The sequence below is a fragment of the Ranitomeya imitator genome, chromosome 5, assembly GCF_032444005.1.
Source record: "Ranitomeya imitator isolate aRanImi1 chromosome 5, aRanImi1.pri, whole genome shotgun sequence".
In the NCBI taxonomy this organism is placed as follows: Eukaryota; Metazoa; Chordata; class Amphibia; order Anura; family Dendrobatidae; genus Ranitomeya; species Ranitomeya imitator.
In genome coordinates, this window is record NC_091286.1 from 281,970,448 (window position 1) to 281,992,650 (window position 22,203).

Genomic DNA, 22,203 nt, shown 5'->3' on the forward strand with positions numbered 1-22,203 from the left:
CGTAGTCTAGTCTTGATGCCTGGTCGTGTAACCCTTATTTTTCTATTGAACTTTTCTAAGCTGGTTTATGACCACATCAAAGTACAATGCCTAAGTCACCATGACAATGAATGGAATCCAGCAAATATGGATTTATTTGCTTGTATAGAACCATTAATTCCGCAGCGGTTTACATACATTATTATTACTGTCCCTATTGGGGCCCACAGTCTAAATACCCTATACCGAATGTCTGGAGAGGAAGCGGGAGTACCCTGACGAAACCCCCACAAACACGGGGAGAACATACAAACTCCTTGCAGATGTTGTCCTTGGTGGGATTTGACGCAGGAGCCATGTAGTATATAGCAAATACTACGTGGCCTGTGCTATATACTATGTGACTGCTATAGACATACATATTGCAGAATACCCGATGTGTTAATACAGGCCACGCAATATATAACAGTGGCCACGCAGTATATAACAGCCCAAACAGTATATAACACAGCCCACAAACTATGTAACACAGCCCACATACTATATAACACAGCCCACATACTATATAACACAGCCCACGCAGTATATAACACAGGCGATGTAGTATATAACACTCTTTCGTAATATATAACAGCCCACGCAGTATATAGCTCAGCTCACGCAGTACATAACACAGCCCACATAGTATCTAACACTGGCCATATACAAAATGTCAGGAGAGGAAGCGGGAGTACCCTGAGGAAACCCACACAAACAGGGGGAGAACATACAAACTCCTTGCAGATGTTGTCCTTGGTGGGATTTGATGCAGGACCCCAGCTCTACAAAGCAACAGATCTATCCACTGAGTCACCGTGCTGCCCAACGTGTGCTAATCATAACCACTTGTTCACTAGGTTTATTGCAGACACTCATTTCAGCAGTCACAGGAGAGGACATGGCAGTATCGGTGATGTGAAAGATAGTCATGACATTGCTGCAGAACCACCACAGCAGCAGATTGGATCTGTAGCTTTGTATTTCATTCCATTTACAGCGGTCTTTCCCAAAATGAATACATTGTGCCTCAATTATCTAAATTAAAAGAAAAAAACCTTCACTTGTACCATATCAACAAGTCAGAGCTCACCTTCCATTTCTTATACTGCTTTTGAAAAGTTAAATGTGACCACTGATCGGTTGTTATGAGCACAAGACCAGTTATTCTACAAGACCACGTTTACACATTGAGCATTTGGTCAGTATTTTACATCAGTGTTTGTAAGCATAATAGAAACACGGGGATTACTTCTGCATATTTTATCCCACTCCTTACAAATACTGATGTAATATACAGTGGATTGTGAATATATTCACCCCCTTGGCTTTCTACCCATTTTGTTACATTACAACCTGTGCTTAAATATTTTTGTAATCCAATTTGTGTGTGACACATCAGCACTTAAGGTACAGTTACACTAAACGACTTACCAACGATCACGACCAGCGATACGACCTGGCCGTGATCGTTGGTAAGTCGTTGTGTGGTCGCTGGAGAGCTGTCACACAGACAGCTCTCTCCAGCGACCAACGATCAGGGGAACGACTTCGGCATCGTTGAAACTGTCTTCAACGATGCCAAAGTCCCCGGGTAACCAGGGTAAACATCGGGTTACTAAGTGCAGGGCCGTGCTTAGTAACCCGATATTTACCCTGGTTACCATTGTAAAAGTATAAAAAAAAAACACTACATACTCACATTCTGATGTCTGTCACGTCCCCCGCCGTCAGCTTCCCGCACTGACTGTCAGCGCCGGCCGTAAAGCAGAGCACAGCGGTGACGTCACCGTTGTGCTCTGCTTTACGGCCGGCGCTTACACAGTGCAGGGAAGCTGACGGCGGGGGACGTGACAGACATCGGAATGTGAGTATGTAGTGTTTTGTTTTTTTTTAACTTTTACAATGGTAACCAGGGTAAATATCTGATTACTAAGCGCGGCCCTGCGCTTAGTAACCCGATATTTACCCTGGTTACAAGTGAACACATCGCTGGATCGGCGTCACACACGCAGATCCAGCGATGACAGCGGCCAAAAAAAGGTCCTGATCATTCCCCAGCGACCAACGATCTCCCAGCAGGGGCCTGATCGTTGGTCGCTGTCACACATAGATATCGTTAGCGGGATCGTTGCAACGTCACAAAAAGCGTGACGTTGCAACGATATCGTTAACGAAATCGTTACGTGTGAAGGTACCTTTAGTCTGAGTTCATGAAGTGACAAAAATCTAGGTATAAATTAAATTTAAGGGATCAAATAACTAAAATTTGGTATGTGCATATGTATTTATCCCATTGGCAATGAAGACCCTAAAAATTTCTGGTGCAAGAATATAACTTCATAAATCACATGCTTAGTGAAAGGAAGACCACTGGTGTGCAAGCTAAGTGTCACAAGGTCTGTCAGTATAAACACACTAGTGTTGAGAAAAAGTGCTTGGATAACGTGTCATCCAAGCATATTATAGTGCTCTGCGAATATGCTCAAGTCCCTGCGGCTGAATGTTTTGGGGCAGTAGACAGACGCAACACATGAAGGGATTGCCTGTCAAGTTTGCCAAAAGACATTTGGGAGACTCTCCAAATGTATGGAGAAAGGTGCTGTGGTCACCAAGGTAAACACTGTCTGCCGCCAAACCATCACATCTCATCACCCCAAGAACACCATCCCCACAGTGAAACAATGGTGGAAGCATCATGCTTTGGGGACTTTTTAGCAGCAGAAACAGGGAAAATTGTCCGAGTCGAGGTGAAGACGGATGGTACCAAATAGAGATATTCTTAAGCAAAACCTGATTGTCAGTCAGTGATTTGAGACTGTGATGGAGGTTCCACTCCCAACAAGACAATGACCCAAAGCATACTGCTAAAGCAACACTCAAAATGTTTTAGAGTGGCCTAGTCAAAGCCCAGACCTTAAACCAATTGAGAATCCTTGGTCAGACTTGAAGACTGCTGATCACTAGTGATGAGCGAATATACTCGGTACTCAAAATTTCTCGAGCACACTCGGGTGTCCTCCCGAGTATTTGTAAGTACGCGGAGATTTAGTTTTCAGCGCCGCAGCTCAATGATTTATATCTGTTAGCCAGCTTGAGTACATGTGGGGATTCCCTAGCAACCAGGCAACCCCCACATGTACTTATGCTGGCTAACAGATGTAAATCATTCAGCTGCGGCGCTAAAAACTAAATCTCCGAGCCCTAAAAAATACTCGGAGGACACCCGAGCGTGCTCGGGAAATCTCGAGTAACGAGTATATTTGCTCATCACTACTGATCACCAGAGGAAACTATCTAACTTTAAGACTTTAAGAAGCTGGAGCAGTTTAGCCTTGAGGAATGGGAAAAAATCCCAGTGGCATGATGTGGAAAAGTAAGAGAATTGCTGCAAAAGGAAGCTCTACAAAGTACTGACTTTAGGGGGTGTATATTTCTGCACACTGAAGATTTCAATTATTTTCTCTCATTTGTTGTTTGCTTCACAATAAAAAAAAAGAAAACCAAAATGTTCATAGTTGTAGACACGTTCTGATCAACTGATGAAATTCATAAAAAAAACTGAAATTCCAAAGTTGTCAGGTAGTAAAATACAAAATGCCAATGGAAGGTGAACACTTTCGCAAGCAACTGTACATTCATCTCCCCCCAGAGGTGATGACAGCTAATCAGTGGGGGTGCTTGGTATCGGACCCCACCAGTCTGATATTGATGACTTACCCTGAAAACAGGTTATCAATATAAAAGTGATGGAAAAGCCCTTTGTTTCTCAGAGAATATGAATGGAGATGCAGACTGATTTAGCATGCCAGAGTGTAGGAATATATAAATATACATACACTGCCAGCATCCACTTGAACGACAAGAGGAGGATATCTACAATAATTGCATTGTCTAACTCCATTAGAGAATGAAATGCCAACATCTGAGAATTGCCTTCACGTCAGACTTACCACTGGAATACGCCGTGTGCTGTGACCTTTAGACTGCATGCATCTCATCCATGTCATATGAAGCAAACAGAATACAGTGGCAGAGCATTTCTGAAAGGGTTACTTGCCGTTATCTTCTGTTCTACTGAAAAAATGCTCAAAAAGAACATTTCACTATAAAGGCTATGTGCACAGGTTTAGGAATTTTTGCGTTTTTTTCGCTATAAAAATGCGATAAAACCACGAAAAAAACGCATACTTTAAGCATCCTATTAGAATGCATTCCACATTTTTTGTGCACATGCTATGTTTTTTTCTGCGGCGGAATAGCATTCCGGAAAAAAAAATGCAGCATGTTCATTCCTTGTTCGGAATCGCGGGGATTCCGCACACATATGAATGCATTGATCCGCTTACTTCCCGCACGGGGCTATGCCCACCATGCGTGAAGTAAGCGCCAAGTCATCTGGGGTCATGCCACAAAGCAGTACTGGGACCGGAGCATCGCGAGGAGCAGGAAAGCTGCGCGGGACGCCGGAAGGTGAGAATATCACCTTTTTTTTCTTTTTTTTAATTATTTTTAACATTCTAGCTTTTTAATATTGATGCTGCATAGGCAGCATCAAAAGTAAAAAGTTTGTCACACTTGTCAAACACTATGCTTCACATGTGTGACCAACCTGTCAGTTTTCCAAGCGATGATACAGATTTGAAAAATATTCTAGAAAATGGTCCAGATGGATAGAATGGTCCTCCCAAACTTAATAAAGTTCTGTTTTTATGTATACAATATTGTGATTGTTCACAAGGACTTGCAGGTCCTTCATGTTCCCTTCCTTTCCCTTTTGTCCTTTTACCCTTTCCTCTTCCTCCTTCCCCTTTTGCAAATGTTTAAAATGTTCAATAAAAAGATTGAAAAAGGAAAACTCTAGCATTCTGCAAGCTAATTACGCTTGTAAAACGCTAGTGTTTAGCGGGAAAACGCATGCCAATTCCGCATGCGATATACCTGCGGCAGGAGTTGCAGAATTGCCTCGGAAATTTCTGCGGCAATTCTGTAACGTGTGCACTTAGCCTTAAAACTAGTAAAAATGTATTTAAAGGAGCACTCGCAATATATATTTTTTAATAAATCTATGTAGAAGTGGATGTTATGCGAGTCTATTCCTATACTAGCCCTCCTCCAGGATCCAGCGCCGTTCGCTGCTCTTCTCAGTGACGTCACTGCTCTTCGGACTCTGTGCATGAGTCGGAAGTCGCTTTATGATTCTCCATAGACTTACATTGTAAAGATTCAGAGCAGTGTGACCCCAGAGAGTCTGCGGAGGAGTGACATCACTGAGAAGAGGAGCAGAACAGCATTGAGTATACGAATACAGACATACTTTAATATGAGGTTTTTCCAACTGATGGACCTCAAGAAAAAAAACTACAAAGTACAAAGCAGAAGCACTAGAAAGTGGGTGCAAAGTTCAGGGAAAGTAATCCATAGGCACTTTTAGTTCCTTGCTAGGCACTTTATTAAAAAAAAAAAGTGTCTAGAAAATAGGGGGCCAACTAAAATTTCTAGACTAAAATCAGCGAGCCAAAAGGTGGCACAAGTCTAAATGTCAAACAAATCTCTCAATGTGTGCTAAAGCGGTCACTCAGCAGGTTTATGTGTAAAAAAAAAATAAACCTAAGGGCGAGTTTAGAAGAGAACATAATCGGCCCATGTGCGCTACAGACCACACACTGACTCCTATCTGCCGTGCCAGAGCACATGGCCCATTTTCCAAAAAGTCCAAAAGGCCAGAAATAAAGAAAATTGCAGCATGCAGCTCTTGCTCCCATCTGCAACGTGCCCAAAGCCAGTCATGTCCGTATTTTGTATGAACCGATGTATGTGTTGCAGAAAACAAACTTACTCAAAGAAAAAAAAAAAATTAAAAAAAAAAGCAGTTGGCAACAAGTCTGAGACGAGGGAACATACCCCTAGAGATTTTAGCAGTTCAATACTGCCATGGGGGCAAATAACCTTCAGAAGCTCCTCATCGGATTACTTGGAAAGATTGTTCAGAAATATGTCAGCCCCGTAGCTCATGTCAAAGAAGGAACATTGATGCTAATTTAGATGTAGAAATGTATACCTGGAAGGTTATTTCCAGCACAATCCCCAGCATATGCAGGTGGACCACTTCAATCTCACCTGGCTTAGAAACACATGGAACATTCACTATCCAATACAGAACTGGCTGGTCAGGTGAAAAATTGCATATTTCATGCTTCACTTACATACTATCTGCTTACAAAGATTTAGAAAGTTTCTAACCCGGTGCTCAGAATACAACCAAGTCATGGTGCTGCTCTTCAGAGTTACTAGTTACGGTAACTTCTATGTTGAAAACCTCGTGCAGAAGGCTGCCATGTACACAGCGTCTGCGAGTGGCAAGATGAGTGCAAAACAAATATTGGTGTCGCATCAGCTAGCTTTTGGCATTTCTGACCGAAAAACTTATTCTCCAAGTGGAAATTGTTGGCTTAATTTAACAAATGTTGCCGAAACCCCAGTACAAAAAAAATATCAAGAAAAGCAGATTTCATGTGAGTTTAAAGGGAATCTGTCACCCCCAAAATCGAAGGTAAGCTAATGCCATCGGCATCAGGGGCTTATCTACAGCATTCTGTAATGCTGTATATAAGCCCCCGATGTAACCTGAAAGATGAGAAAAAGAGGTTAGATTATACTCACCCAGGGGCGGTCATTATACTCACACAGGGGCGGTCCCGGTCCGATGGGCGTCCGGGGCCTCCCATCTTCTTACGATGACGTCCTCTTCTTGTCTTCACGCTGTGGCTCTGGCGCACTTTGTCTGACCTGTTGAGGGCCGAGGAAAGTACTGCAGTGCGCAGGTGCCGGGCCTCTCTGACCTTTCCCGGCGCCTGCGCACTGCAGTACTTAGCTCTGCCCTCAACAGGACCGACAAAGTACGCCTGCGCCGGAGCCACAGCGTGAAGACAAGAAGAGGACGTTATCGTAAGAAGATGGGAAGCCCCGGACCGCAGCGGGACCACCCCTGGGTGAGTATAATCTAACCTCTATTTCTCATCTTTCAGGATACATCAGGGGCTTTTATCTACATCATTACAGAATGCTGTAGATAAGCCCCTGATGCCGCTGGGCTTAGCTCACCTTCGATTTTGGGGGTGACAGGTTCCCTTTAAGATGGTATAATACAGTCACAAATTTTTTTTTTATTTGAGTGTCTCAAGGGTGTTACGAAAAACCACAGTGAAAACCACAGAAAAACCGCGGTAAATCCGCGATAAATCTGCAGCGGAAAAATCCGCAGTGGACCAGAATACGTGTGCACATAGCCTTAATAAAATGCTACTACAATGACATCAGAAAATGGCCTCACTTGTTATTTTTTTTTTATTTACCGTAATACACAAAAATGGAAAAGGTCTTCGTGGCATTGAGCAGGTGGGTATCCCAAATATCTAAGTTCATGCAGCTACTTGGCATGAAATATGAATATCTTATTTCAGGCTGTCATTTGCTGACTATTATAAATTGCAGTACATGTTCTCAGTAATTGCTTAAGGGTTTTTGGTGCATGTATCTAATCACAGATGTGAGAAGCAGCTAGTGAAATAGTTTTCTACAAGCCTTCTAGTTATTTAATAAACAATGGAACAACTGGACAGACAGACCATTATTTCTGCCCAATGGAAGTCATGGGGCAGGTTGCTTCCAAATGCTCAAGGGGAAAAAAAACAGGGAGAATTGTGGCATTTTTAACTCACAGCAAAAATGAAATATGCATTTCGGGAAAAAAAAGAAAATCATAGTTAAAAGATATCCACAATTATGTTTAATCAAATTGTAGGGCAGTTGGATTTAGGCTTGTTTCATTTATTAGTAAATAAAAAAAATTAAAAAAAAGCTGTACCAGAAATGCACTTTTAAGGCTATGTACACTGCGTTTTTGATGTGTTTTTTTTCCATGCAGAAATGGTCCAAAAACCACAATGGAATCCTTATGCAAGGTAATTCAATCACAATCCTAAAGTGTTGTGCACATGATCAGTAAATTTCCGTGCGTTTTTTCTGCAGGATGTCAATTCTTTGTGCTTTTCTGCAGCGTTTCCACACCCATTGACTTCAATTGAGTCGGTCAAATCTGCAGCAAGAACGCAGGTATAAAAAGGTTTGCAGATTTGCTGTGAATTTGCTGAGTTTTTGTATTGCGTTTTACCATCGGTGTTTCCCAGCATGGGAAACACAGGCACGGTGGTTCTTATCGGCAGTAACGCTACCGCCAGTAAGACTGTTGTCAGATGTCAGCGTGATCCCACAGCGGACTGACCCGCAGCGGTACCTGCGGTAAAAAGCCGGTGTGAGCCAATGAGACTGCTGCTCCCATCTGACTGTCTGCGGTCACTGATAACAGTGATGGCAGAAGCCGCTGTATCATCTGCGGCGCCTGTGCTCACAGTTTTATAAGGAAAAAAAAGAGGAAAATTCCACACATTCACATACAAATAAAAAAAATCACACTCACCTAACACCAAATCCCCAACGTCCTCATTTCCTAGAAATAATGTCAAATAATAAACCAACATATACGGTCTGCCATAGTCCAGGTAATTCCGAGTGTCCCACGGCGATGTCATGTATAGAACAGTCAAATCGTGAGTTGTGACTGCTCTACTCGGCCGCCGGCGATACACTGACAGGAGATAATCGCTCCGGCATTGCATCACTGAGCTACGGTGAGAGTTCACCGGAGTATCAGCTCCACTGCTCTCACTTATGGCACTGCTGCGTGAGAGTTTTCCCACGCAGCGGTGCTGTAAGGGAGATCACCAGAGCTGATCAGCTGATGAACTCCAGTGAACTCTCTCACGGCAGCTCAGTGATACATTGTCCTAGAGAGCAGACATCAGTGACTGCTCTCAAAGTGAACAGGATCGTCATGGGACATTCTGGATCATCTTTTCTGCGGACAGGCGAGAAATATTGTGGTTTATTATTTTATTTTTGTTGCAGGAGATGTTGTTGTCGGTGGATTAGGTGTTAAGTATGGTTTAATTAAGGTTATTAAAGGAGTCTGTCTCATTATTTCAAATAAAGGACCTTGTTCCAGGTGTGTGTTTTTATACAATATCACTATGGGGTTACTAATAGATAGATGTCTTATAAACGCCTCTCCATTACTAACCTGTGAGTTTGAGGTCACCTGACAAAACAAAGGTGATAACCCCACAAATATGAACCCCACTTGCCACTGCTACAGGGCAAGTGGGAAGAGTGAGGCTAAGCGCCAGATTTGGCACATATTATAGATGCACCTTTTCTGGGGTGGCTGAGAGCTGATGTTTTCAGTCTGGGAGGGGCCAATATCTATGGCCCCTTCCTATGCTATATCAGCCTGCAGATGTCTGCATAGCCTTTGCTGGTTATTAATTATAGGGTTGCCCCACATCATTTGGGGGGGTACCCTCATTTTAATAGACAGTAAAGGCCAAGTATACAGCTGTGAGTTGATATCAATGGCCTGGGAAGCTCCATGGGTATTACCCCCTTCCCAGGTTATAAACATTGGCACCCAGCCGTCGGCTTTCCCTCTGCTGGTTATTAAAATTACTCGGGAGCCCACGCAATTTTTTTTTTAATTAACAGTTGCTGTCTAGTTACAGCCTATGTGCGTTTTTTCAGTTAATGATCGTACATAGGCTGGTGACCGTGTGTGTGTTTGTGTGTGCGCTTGTGTTTACTTATCGGCTTAGTAATGAGGGTGTCATGGTGACAACTTTTCATTACTAAAAGGTACCGTCACACTGAACGATATCGCTAGCGATCCGTGACATTGCAGAGTCCTGGCTAGCGATATCGTTCAGTTTGACACGCAGCAGCGATCAGGATCCTGCTGTGATGTCGTTGGTCGCTGCAGAAAGTCCAGCACTTTATTTCGTCACTGGACTCCCTGCAGACATCGCTGAATCGGCGTGTGTGACGCCGATCCAGCAATGTCTTCACTGGTAACCAGGGTAAACATTGGGTTACTAAGCGCAGGGCCGCGCTTAGTAACCCGATGTTTACCCTGGTTACCAGCGTAAAAGTAAAAAAAAAAAAAAAAAAAAAAAACACTACATACTTACCTTCCGCTGTCTGTCCCCGGCGCTGTGCTTCTCTGCACTGGCTGTGAGCGCCGGCCAGCAGGAAAGCAGAGCGGTGACGTCACCGCTGTGCTTTCCGGCCGCTGTGCTCACAGTCCGTGCAGGAAAGCACAGCGCCGGGGGACAGACAGCGGAAGGTAAGTATGTAGTGTTTGTTTTTTTTACTTTTACGCTGGTAACCAGGGTAAACATCGGGTTACTAAGCGCGGCCCTGCGCTTAGTAACCCGATGTTTACCCAGGTTACCGACATCGTTGGTCGCTGGAGAGCTGTCTGTGTGACAGCTCTCCAGCGACCAAACAGCGATGCTGCAGTGATCGACATAGTTGTCGGTATCGCTGCAGCGTCGCTGAGTGTGAAGGTACCTTAAGCCTAGAGCTACTTGTCAATGACAGCTGCTGCCCTTGTCTCATTACCCTGATGCCACAATGCCTCAGGATGAAAAAGGTGGTGTTGACCTAAGAAATTACATCACAAAACTTAAAAAATGTCTTAATTTAGCTAAAAAATGCCTTCATTGCTGTACAAGAACGCATGCAAAAAGAGCTTTTTTTGCCGCAGTGTTTTTCCTGCCAAGAGATGCAGAAACCTTGCAGAAATTTCTGCAAGCAAATACTCAATGTGCACACATAGCCTAAGGCCTGTGTACAAGTTGCAGATTTGTCACAAAATCTAAAGGGTTTCCTGTTGTCAGCAAACTTAAAGTGAATCCTGAAGTCTCATGCACACATGGCTTATTTGTGACTTGCAGATTTGGTGCAGATTTAAATCTGCCACATGTCAATTCTGTCAGCGTTTTTGCTGCAGATTTCACTCATACTAATATCTGGATAGGATAAAATCTGCACCAAAAACACACCTTTTGGCAGCTGCGTTTTCCCTGTCAAGAGATGCAGAAATTTCTGCACCAAATACTTAACGAGGGCATATACCCCAAGGAAGAAATCAAGCGAAAACTGACCAAATGAATGGTTGGAATTAACCTTTTACATGGGTATCTTTTACAGGTCAGGACAATAATGCTGTAACAGGACAAAGACTGAATTGCTGCTCAGTAACCATAAGAAGGCATAAAACGTTGTCACCATTAAACAATGGATAATGGATACTATGAACGCCTTAACGAAACCTGAAACTACTACAAAGGGAAACAAGGGATACAATAACGTAGCTATCCATTTTACTGGGAGTAGCCAATTAACAGATTGTGTTGTCAGATACATTTCACCGACCACACTGATCACCAAGACTTCCAAAGTCTCATCAACTGGACCACCAGGGGATTACACATTTACTAACACTCTGAACTGCCCTTGTCCAGCTGCACACATAGGGATTGGCCCGGTAGTAGGAAACTGTAGCCAGAATCACATTTGGTAATCCCTTCGTAATACATGCACGACAGCCGTGGAAATGTAATATTACATACCGGCCTATCAAACTCTTGGACCTCACTCACACGTCAGATTTTCACATGTAGAAGAAAAATAGACTGACTGTTTGGATCAAACTTTGATCATAGTGTGGTCTGAACGTACTCTGTTTTTCTCGAAGATCGAAGAAAAAAAACAAAGTTTCTCCACCAGCTTTCTGACAGTCCATGAAAAACAGACAGCACCTGGATGTCATCTGAGTGCGGTCTGATTTTTTTTCATGGACCCATAGACTTGCATCGCCAATTTTGATCTGACCCTTGGTCAAAAACCAGACATGCCTCCGCAATTTTCTGCTGACCGCTTGGCCCATGAAAAATTACGGACACATCAATGACCCATAGACATTCACAGGTATGAATGCCATGGATCGCACCCGTACAAGAATATCGGACATCTGCATGAGGCCTTACAGTGCGGGAGTGTGTTCTGGAACACCGGAGGATTACTTAAGGGACCGTGTGTTGCATTAAGACGGTATCATTGGGCACAGCCTATGAGGACATAGTTTGAGATTTGAACATAGCATGCATTTTTCCTGGCACAACATAAAACCTTAAAAGTCAACAGAAATATTGACCGCTATGGTAGCCTGCTCATTGCGCTTACAGTCAGGGGTTAAACTGAGCAACCATGGATAATTTATCCAAGAAACCCTTTTACCAGGAGAAATGTGAAACTAAATCAGTAGCTTATTGGATGTAGCCACCGTTCTAGCAATTAGGCATCTCACAGACAGCAGAATGCAAGAGCCAGTCTCGGTTTAGTTTTACATCAAAGCAGTATTTCCAATTAACCCAATGAACAACTTTTAAACATAAGGAGCGGAGTGAAATAGGGGAGGAGGGACATTACAGTTAGTCTACGTTCACATTAGCGTCGCGTCGCCGTTGCGTCGGCGACGCAGCGGCGACGCACGGAAAAACGCGCGCAAACGCGCGCAAAAACGCGTGCGTTTTGCGACGCGTGCGTCGTTTTTGACGAAAATCGGACGCACAGAAAATGCTACATGTAGCGTTTTCTTGCGTCCGACGCTAGCGTCGGAATCGACGCACGTGGCGAAAAACGCCACCAAAACAACGCACGCGTCCCCTATGTTAAACATAGGGGCGCGTCGCCGCTGCGTCGCCGACGCAACAGCGACGCACATTAGCGTAACGCTAATGTGAACGTAGCCTTAGATAAGCTGCCACCTCTACAGACAGAAGTGGAGAAGTTTGATCACATTCTTGGAGCAGCATTCTTCATGACATCTCTATCTGTGGCAAGTGAAAGGTCACTGAGGCTCACACAATGTAAGGAGCAGCTTATAGCTAATGAAAACATTCAGAGAACTGTTCTACAGGAAGTAAATGACAAGAGGTCTACAACTGTCCTCCAACCCACCGCCTGCTCAACACCGCTATCTGACAGCTACTCCACATAGGGAGCCAGTCATCCAGTGCTCAGCGGGGCTCCTGGTACAAGAGCTGGAGGCATCTACAGGCTCCCATCTACCACCCGGAGGCACACAGTGCCCTGCTGGCCTTCGCCAGGGTCGTATGCAGTGGCATAGTATACATAGGGTACGAATTAAACTGGAGTAAATCCAACATGCATGTTCAAGAGCAGCCCTGGGATATCAGATATATGTGGCCAATACCTGACCCTAACAATGTGTGAAAATAAACAATGGTCACCAACTTAGTGCACTGCCTATGTGTTAAGGTACCGTCACACTAAGCGACGCTGCAGCGATACCGACAACGATGTCGATCGCTGCAGCGTCGCTGTTTAGTCGCTGGAGAGCTGTCACACAGACAGCTCTCCAGCGACCAACGATCCCGAGGTCCCCGGTAACCAGGGTAAACATTGGGTTACTAAGCGCAGGGCCGCGCTTAGTAACCCGATGTTTACCCTGGTTACCAGCGTAAAACGTTAAAAAAACAAACACTACATACTTACCTTCAGCTGTCTGTCCTCTGGCGCTGTGCTTTCCTCTGCACTGTCAGCGCCGGTCAGCCGGAAAGCAGAGCGGTGACGTCACCGCTGTGCTTTCCGGCTGGCCGGCGCTGACACAGGATGCAGGAGGAGTGCAGAGAAGCACAGTGCCGGGGACAGACAGCTGAAGGTAAGTATGTAGTGTTTGTTTTTTTAACGTTTACTCTGGTAACCAGGGTAAACATCGGGTTACTAAGTGCGGCCCTGCGCTTAGTAACCCAATGTTTACCCTGGTTACCAGTGAAGACATCGCTGGATCGGTGTCACACACGCCGATCCAGCGATGTCAGCGGGAAGTCCAGCGACGAAATAAAGTTCTGGACTTTCCTCAGCGACCAACGATCTCCCAGCAGGGGCCTGATCGTTGGTCGCTGTCACACATTACGATTTCCTTAACGATATCGTTGCTACGTCACAAAAAGCAACGATAACGTTATGTGTGACGGTACCTTTAAGGTACCTTCACACTAAACAACTTCACAACGATATCGCTAGCGATCCGTGACGTTGCAGCGTCCTGGATAGCGATATCGCTGTGTTTGACACGCAGCAGCGATCAGGATCCTGCTGTGATGTCATTGGTCGGAGCAAGAAGGCCAGCACTTTATTTCGTCGCTGGATCACCCGCTGACATCGCTGAATCGGCGTGTGTGACACCGATTCAGCGATGTCTTCACTTGTAACCAGGGTAAACATCGGGTTACTAAGTGCAGGGCCGCGCTTAGTAACCCGATGTTTACCCTGGTTACCATCGTAAACGTTTTTCATTAGCTAAGAACTTTTTTGTTCAGAGAAGTCATTCCTTCAGACATAAAAATAAAAAACACACACCTTCTTTCCAGTAAATAATTCGATCAATTTGCCCTTTATTTTCCCAGAAATGATTTATGGTATCACATACGTCCTGCATTGGTGGCCTTACACCTTGCATTGTTCATGCTTGTATGGTGGAAGCAAAACTGAATTTTGGGATCCTGAAAAATGAAAAAGTGCATAAAAAAAAAAAACTCTGCAAGAAAAGCAGCTAAACCTGCTTTTTCTCTGCAGCTTTTTTTACTGCCAAGTGATCAGGCTTTAGCTGCAGAAAAAAAGCAGTGTGTGAACATAGCCTAAAGCTCAACCAAACCAACGGCACAAACTGTGTTCTGTCCTACTCAGATGTTGCAAACGGATTAGTGTCCAGAATGTTACAGAATATTCCTGCAATTTAATCTGTACTAGAAATGGAAATATGGGCCTGGATTCATCGAGGAAGGCAGTTTACACTGTGTTCTTGATGAGGCGGGCTTGCTAGAGTCAGACGCCCCCATTTCATTCATTAATGAATGTGGTGCATCTGAATAGTGACATGCTCCGCACCATAAACCTTTTTCCAGTTGGAAACTGGTAAGAAGTGTGGCATAGGGAACATGCATCATAAATGTAACGAGTGGATTTGACATGCCCCGTCCCAGTGCTGCCCAAAAAAATTAAAGGGAACCCGTCACTTTTTTTTTTTCGATTTGAGATAAAAATATGGTTCAATTGTGCCTGAGCTCTGCTGTACAGCAGTACCTTTCATATCCCAAGATTCCCAACCATTGCTTATAAAACACCTTTGTAATCTCTCAGTTTTCGAATGTAAAAGTACCCCGGTCTGATCCGATGGGCGGAGCATATTCGCCGTCTCTCCCCCGCTCCTCGGCGTGCTTGACGTAACGAGATCTGTGAATAGCTCAAATCCCGTACAGTTTCTGCGCGTGCGCATTGAATTGGCCTCTAGCGCCTACGCAGTAAGCTTTGCCCAACTGTGGTCAAAACAAAATCACTATTGCGCATGTGCCAGCATTTTCCATGATGTTCTGTGCCCTGGAAGTCTTGCCATGCAAGGGGGCATAGAACATAATGAAAAATGCCGGCGCATGCGCAATAGTGATTTTATGCTTTGACCACAGATGGGCAAAGCATACTGCGCAGGCGCTAGAGGCCAATTCAATGCGCACGCGCAGAAACTGTACGGGATCTGTGCTATTCACAGATCTCGTTACGTCAAGCACGCCGAGGAGCAGGGGGGAGGGGGGGGGGGGAAGACGGCGAATAGGTCACGCCTATCGGACCGGACTGGGGTAATTTACATACGAAAACAGATTACAAAAGGTATTTTATAAGCAATGGTTGGGAATCAGGGAATATGAAAGGTACTGATGTAAAGCAGAGCTCAGGCACAATTGAACTATATTTTTTATCTCAAATTGAAAAAAAAAGGGGTGACAGGTTCCCTTTAAAGCGGTTATCTGGTCTAACATGAAAAGTCCTTTGAATCCTGCCAGTGTGTGCCTTGTGTGCAGCGAGGACTTGCTGTTCTCTGCCCCGGGAAGGGCAGTCAGGTATGCGATATGCATGCTCCCGGGTAGCACCCGTCTTGTGGGCGCAGCCTGTCTCAGTACAAGTGGATAGGCGAGGTTGCGTCCCATTTAACTGGCGTGGTATCACCAATACATTTGTACTGAGCGAGGCTGCGCCCACTAGATGGGTCCTACCCGGGAGTATGCATATTGCATACCTGACCACCGTTCCAGAGGCAGAGAACAGTGAATCTTTGCAATGTACTGTGCATATGCTAGGGGAATCACCTGCGTTCAATAGCCGGCAGCGATTTGGACACAGAGGACATGTACTGCGTCCAAAGCGCTGGCAATGACTAACCGTGGGCACACACCCTTAGGCAGTCACTGATACGCTACATGTAAAATATCTTTGGCACACTTTGGGGCAGATTTACTTTACAGTAGAAGAAAAATAGACAAGCCTGGCGGAATCTGTGACAAATTTATCCCATAAACACACACTCCAATGTATTGGGTGCATCCTGCTAATAGCCTTTTCACTTTCTTATGCCACCTCTTGACTCATTTACACAAGTATGCGGCACAAAAAAAAAAGTTTGTTTTTAATAAATGTACTGCATTTTCAGACTCCTCTTAGCCACACACCCTCCTTTTCTTGACATGCTACAAAATTGTCAAAAAAGGGAACATATTCACATACCAAATACTGTACTTTTGTGGTACAATTTAGGACTAACGCTAGTGGAGCACCTCCGTTATTCTTCCTGAAGCGGTACAGATAAATAACCAATCGGGTGTGTCACTACATAGACTAACATGGAAAGCACTAATTGGACAGAGACAGACTCTGCAGGGACACACCCCCAACTGGCAACGCCTACTTGTCAAATCCATATCTAAATTTGCAGTAGGACTAAGGCTATGTTCACATCTTGCTGCACACAAAACCATCTCTCTTGGCAGTAAAGAAGCGGCTTACATAAAAAAAAAAAAAAAAAAAAGTTTTAGTGCATTTTTGTTGCACCAAAAACCCAGAAAAACCTGATACCTGTGTTTTTGCTGCGTTTTTGCACTTACTCATTGCTTTCTATCTACCCTACTAAAACACTGAAATTGGTGACATGCTGCAAAAACGCATCAGTTTTCCAATTCAGTCAGAAAAAAAAAGGAAATGTGAGCGCATGAGATTTCTGAAATCTCAGACTTTGCTGGTACTGTAAAAATCCTAAAAATCGCAACGTGTGAACATTCCCTAAAGATGGCCCAGACACCAGTGCATTGACACCCCCCTTCCTTTATGCCATGGGTAACTGGACCCATATAATGGAATTGGTCTTCTGATTAACCCTAAAAACCTGACTGATTTGGGGAACATGGAGACCTCTTATGGTTACATCATCTCTATCTAGTACTTGGGGAACTCTACAAATGACCACTATTTGGTCTGAACTAGTTGGTGTTTTTTACCATTTGTTTTATGTCATAATGCATCTATCAAAGGGTAAGCCACAGAACAGTTATCATTGAGGCCGGGGTATATTCCTAGGGTCCGTATAGGGTCCTCCTCGAACCAACTGACCTGCTCCATGTCCCTAATTGCTGATATTGTGGCTCTTTCATCCGGCCAACATAACTCTGATAAAGCTCTTCACATGATCGTATTATTTGGTTTGTGCTTCTATGATCATGTTGTGTATGTTACTTCCTATTGAGAATACATTGTTACATGGGTTTCCTATAAATGGGAATTTTGAAATGATTTGACTAATTAATATTTTAAGTGATGGGTCTCTGGTTACAAACGAATAGAAGAACGACTGATGGTATAACCCCAGAATAGTTATTTCAATTCACAGTTTGGGCAAGATGGACAGATAAGGCTCACTTTCACACTAGTCAGTCGGTACGGGCCGTCGCAAACCGTTGGCCCGACAAACAGTGTGATTAATTAGCACAACGTGGGCAGCGGATGCGGTTTTACAACGCATCCGCTGCCTATTGTGAGTTCCGGGGAGGAGGGGGCGGAGTTTCAGCCGCGCATGCAGGGTCGAAAATGGCGAACCGGACGCACCAAAAAACGTTACATGGAACGTTTTTTTGTGCGTCGCGGCCGCCAAAAACACGACGCATCCGTCACACGACGGATGCGACGTGTGGCCATACGCCGCAATGCATCGCTAATGCAAGTCTATGGAGAAAATACGCATCCTGCGAGCAACTTTGCAGGATGGATGCGTTTTTTCTCCAAAATTACGCATTGCGACGTCCGTCACATGACGCTAGTGTGAAAGTAGCCTAATTTGCAGGAATGAACTTTACTCAGTGCTCTCTCATTTTTCCCAATAACTAGGAATAGTTAAGGAACAATTTTAAACACTGACTCATTTATATGAGTAAAGATAAAATTAAATGCGATTTTGCATTTTTTCTAATAGCTTACTGAGGAGGAAACCTGCAGGCTAGCTGTGTTATAGATTGGGCATGATCATTCGGTAACCAGTCCTGGGCAGCGTTCAGATCATAGTGATTTTATCTCTGCAGGACCATGAGGACGGTGGACCCCTAGGGTGGTCATCCTGATGAGTGCTGGTACATGTCACTATAGCATTCTTCCTAGTACACGTTAGGCTATGCCCACGCTGCTAGTAACCTCTATTACTTAACATTTATCTTCCCTTTTCCATACATAAATAAGGCATTCCTCCCAAAGACCCTGCATAGGGGTCTGGTATATTCCTGTTTTGTTGCTCGACACCTAGTTTCCTTCTCTCTAACTCCACATGTCCACAATGCCGAATCCTGGACAGGGCAATAATGTCATAGTGGCCACTTGTCACTGGTCATGGTAGTGATGGTATGGACAGCACATCACAGCTACAGCCAGCGCTTAGCGGTCACTCATTATTATATAGGTCTCATCACTCCATATTGGGTTCAATGGCAAACAGTTTTTTGAGGGGAACAGAGAAACCATGTAAGTTGGAGCCTCTGCCCTAATCCAGCTTCCCCATCAGTGGTCCGAGACACAAAACCTTATATCCCTTTTTTACGACTTTATTCTTAAACCCCCTCCCCCTTCTGAAAGGGCAATAACCAACGGTTCTTAAGACGAAAGAACGCAGAGTAGTAGATTTCTTGAGGGAGAAAAAAAAAAAGAGAAAGCCTCACTTCACTTCTACCTAGAAATAGACCCTAAATCAATGGCAGCAAGTAAATCTTATGGCTTATAATGGGAAGACATAAATCAAGAGCAAGAAGCCGCTGTCTGCAGCCTGCGTCTCAATGTGTAGAATACAAGCACTAATGTGTCCATTATACTTTCTGGTAGCGCTTATATAGGATGTTCGGCACAGAAACCTATGGCAGAGGAGTCACGCTATTATAATTAGGGTTACAAAGCGATGGCAGTAGAAGAAGCAACCACTCAAAGCTGGAGCAAGAAGACAAAGTAATATAAACCCCTCCAAGGTGCCTCCAAAAAGCCACTAAATCTCATTTTGACAACTTGGCATTCAATCAGGACTAGATTCAGCCTGAAGTAACAATGCCATGGAGAAGAGCGGCCAATCCAGAGCCCCCCGGATCATTCACTACCTCACTGCGGCCACTCCGGCTAATGACCAGGGTGGACAGATCACATCTCCGGCTTCGGACACTCTACCAGATTGACTTTTTCTTAGTAGCCAGGCAAGAGAATACAACTTAAAAATCAAGGACATTGACTACCTGGCTTCTGGACAGACTGGTTATTAAAGGGAAAAAAAAAACTAAAAATCAGGATCTCAGAAGGAAAAGGCCAAGACGCAGCTCAAGGAACCTTTGCACCTTAGTTCTCATTACATATGATCGGCCATGTGACTGATAGTACAAGTCCTTCTGGTCATGTAGCCACTGGTCTATCTCCAGCGCAGACCCTGGGGGCATCCTGTGGGCGAAGAGGATCATACTAGGAGGGCACTGGCCAAAGGAATTGCCCCTTTTTCTTTGGGATGAAGACCATTAATGAAGCAAGAGAATGATGCTGCTGTATAACCAAGGCTGCATGATGGATATGAGATAGAGGGGGGCACAAGGACCCCACAGCAGCTCCCTGAGATGCCAGCTAAGGACTCTGCTGTACACTGGCACGGTGCCCTCCTACCCACATGGATCAGCAGCAGCCAATACTACAGGACCGGACTCCCATCTGCTGTGCCACTAATCTGATAGACACCTCCTCTGCACCATGTGTGACCTATCATCCCTCCATGACCCGGACTGTGTGAGGTGTCCAGTGATCGGCGGCAGCGCTCTCACCTCCTCTACACCATGTGTGACCTATCATCCCTCTTGTCCTGTATAACATGTGCAGGTGAGGTGGGCAGTGATCGGCGGCAGCGCTCTCACCTCCTCTGCACCATGTGTGACCTATCATCCCTCCATGACCCGGACTGTGTGAGGTGTCCAGTGATCGGCGGCAGCGCTCTCACCTCCTCTACACCATGTGTGACCTATCATCCCTCCATGACCCGGACTGTGTGAGGTGTCCAGTGATCGGCGGCAGCGCTCTCACCTCCTCTACACCATGTGTGACCTATCATCCCTCCATGACCCGGACTGTGTGAGGTGTCCAGTGATCGGCGGCAGCGCTCTCACCTCCTCTGCACCATGTGTGACCCATCATCCCTCCATGACCCGGACTGTGTGAGGTGTGCAGTGATCGGCGGCAGCGCTCTCACCTCCTCTGCACCATGTGTGACCTATCATCCCTCCATGACCCGGACTGTGTGAGGTGTCCAGTGATCGGCGGCAGCGCTCTCACCTCCTCTGCACCATGTGTGACCCATCATCCCTCCATGACCCGGACTGTGTGAGGTGTGCAGTGATCGGCGGCAGCGCTCTCACCTCCTCTGCACCATGTGTGACCTATCATCCCTCCATGACCCGGACTGTGTGAGGTGTCCAGTGATCGGCGGCAGCGCTCTCACCTCCTCTGCACCATGTGTGACCCATCATCCCTCCATGACCCGGACTGTGTGAGGTGTGCAGTGATCGGCGGCAGCGCTCTCACCTCCTCTGCACCATGTGTGACCTATCATCCCTCCATGACCCGGACTGTGTGAGGTGTGCAGTGATCGGCGGCAGCGCTCTCACCTCCTCTGCACCATGTGTGACCTATCATCCCTCCTGCCCTGTGTTCAGTGATCGGCGGCAGCGCTCTCACCTCCTTGATCTTGTCCCGCTTCTGCTGCACGGCGGGGTCCGCAGGCTCCTTGCCCACCACGCCAATGGGCTCCTTGAAGGGCCGGAGGGTGAGCCTGCCCGCAGCCGTCACCCTGCCCTGTGCCCGCAGCCAGTCCTTGTCGCTCTGGATGTCCCCCTTGATCTGCTCGGGCGGCCGGTTCAGGGTGTCCTTGGCTTCCCGCAGCACCCGCTCATGCTCCTCCCGGATCCGGGCCAGGCGCCCCCCGTCCTCCTCGTCCTGCGGTCCGGGACCCGGCGGGGTGCGCTGCGGAGGCTGCTGGAAGAACACACCACTCAGCAGCTTGGGGGAGTCGGGGAGGAAGAAGATGGCCCCGAAACACAAGGTGATGAAGCCGCTGAACACCAGCAGCAGCACGAACTTCTCCGTGAGCCGGAACCCGGAGAGCTTCCTCCCCGCGGGGCCCAGCCAGGTCAGCCCGGACACCCCGCCTCCAGGGGCCACTCCGCCCGGCCCGCCCCCGGCTCCGCTCCCCGACCCCAGCGGGGACACACTGAACGGCAGCAGACTGCCGACCGGCATGACCGCAGCCGGCTCCGCCTCAGGTGAGCGCGCCGAGTTCACCGCTCAGTCCGGAGCGCAGCCGTGAGCAGCGTGTTCTCCGCTCCGTCCGGAGTCCTGCTGCCACTTCCCGGGCTGTTTGTCAGAGTTTATCGGAGGGGAGGAGCGAGGGAAGCGCGGGAGGGGGGAGCCCGCTGTGTGGGAATCCCTGCTTGTCGGGAAGGTGGAGGCAGGGCCGCTCACTCCCCCAGCCCCGGGGCGGGGAGCACTTGCCAGGTGACCGCACACACTGTACACACACATCCAGTCATTCCGCTGCCTCTACCCGGCACTGACGGAGCCCCGGGGCAGCAGTACAGGCGCTGCAGAGTCTCCGCCCTCCCGCACAGGCCCCGCCCGCGCCTGCCTCCTATTGGCTAGATATGAAAGCCTGGCAGCGAACAGGCGCCGGCTCACTATGGTTGTAAGCGGCGCTGTGTGCGCGGGGCTCAGTGCTGAGGGCTCACTCCGTGCTGGGCTCATACTGTGCGGGGCTCAGTGCTGAGGGCTCACTCCGTGCGGGGCTCATACTGTGCCGGGCTCACTCCGTGCGGGGCTCATACTGTGCCG

General features: G+C 46.4%; 1 protein-coding gene across 1 annotated transcript in view; it reads right to left on the bottom strand.

Annotated features, from left to right (window-relative positions):
- Positions 1-21,909, bottom strand: part of MAN1A1 (mannosidase alpha class 1A member 1) — a 264,415-nt gene extending 242,506 nt beyond the window's left edge. Inside the window, exon 1 of the mRNA XM_069726218.1 lies at positions 21,055-21,909. Within this exon, the coding sequence (XP_069582319.1) occupies positions 21,055-21,615 (561 nt within the window). The 5' untranslated portion in view covers positions 21,616-21,909. The remainder of the gene's footprint in view (positions 1-21,054) is intronic.
- Positions 21,910-22,203: the final 294 nt, after the last annotated feature.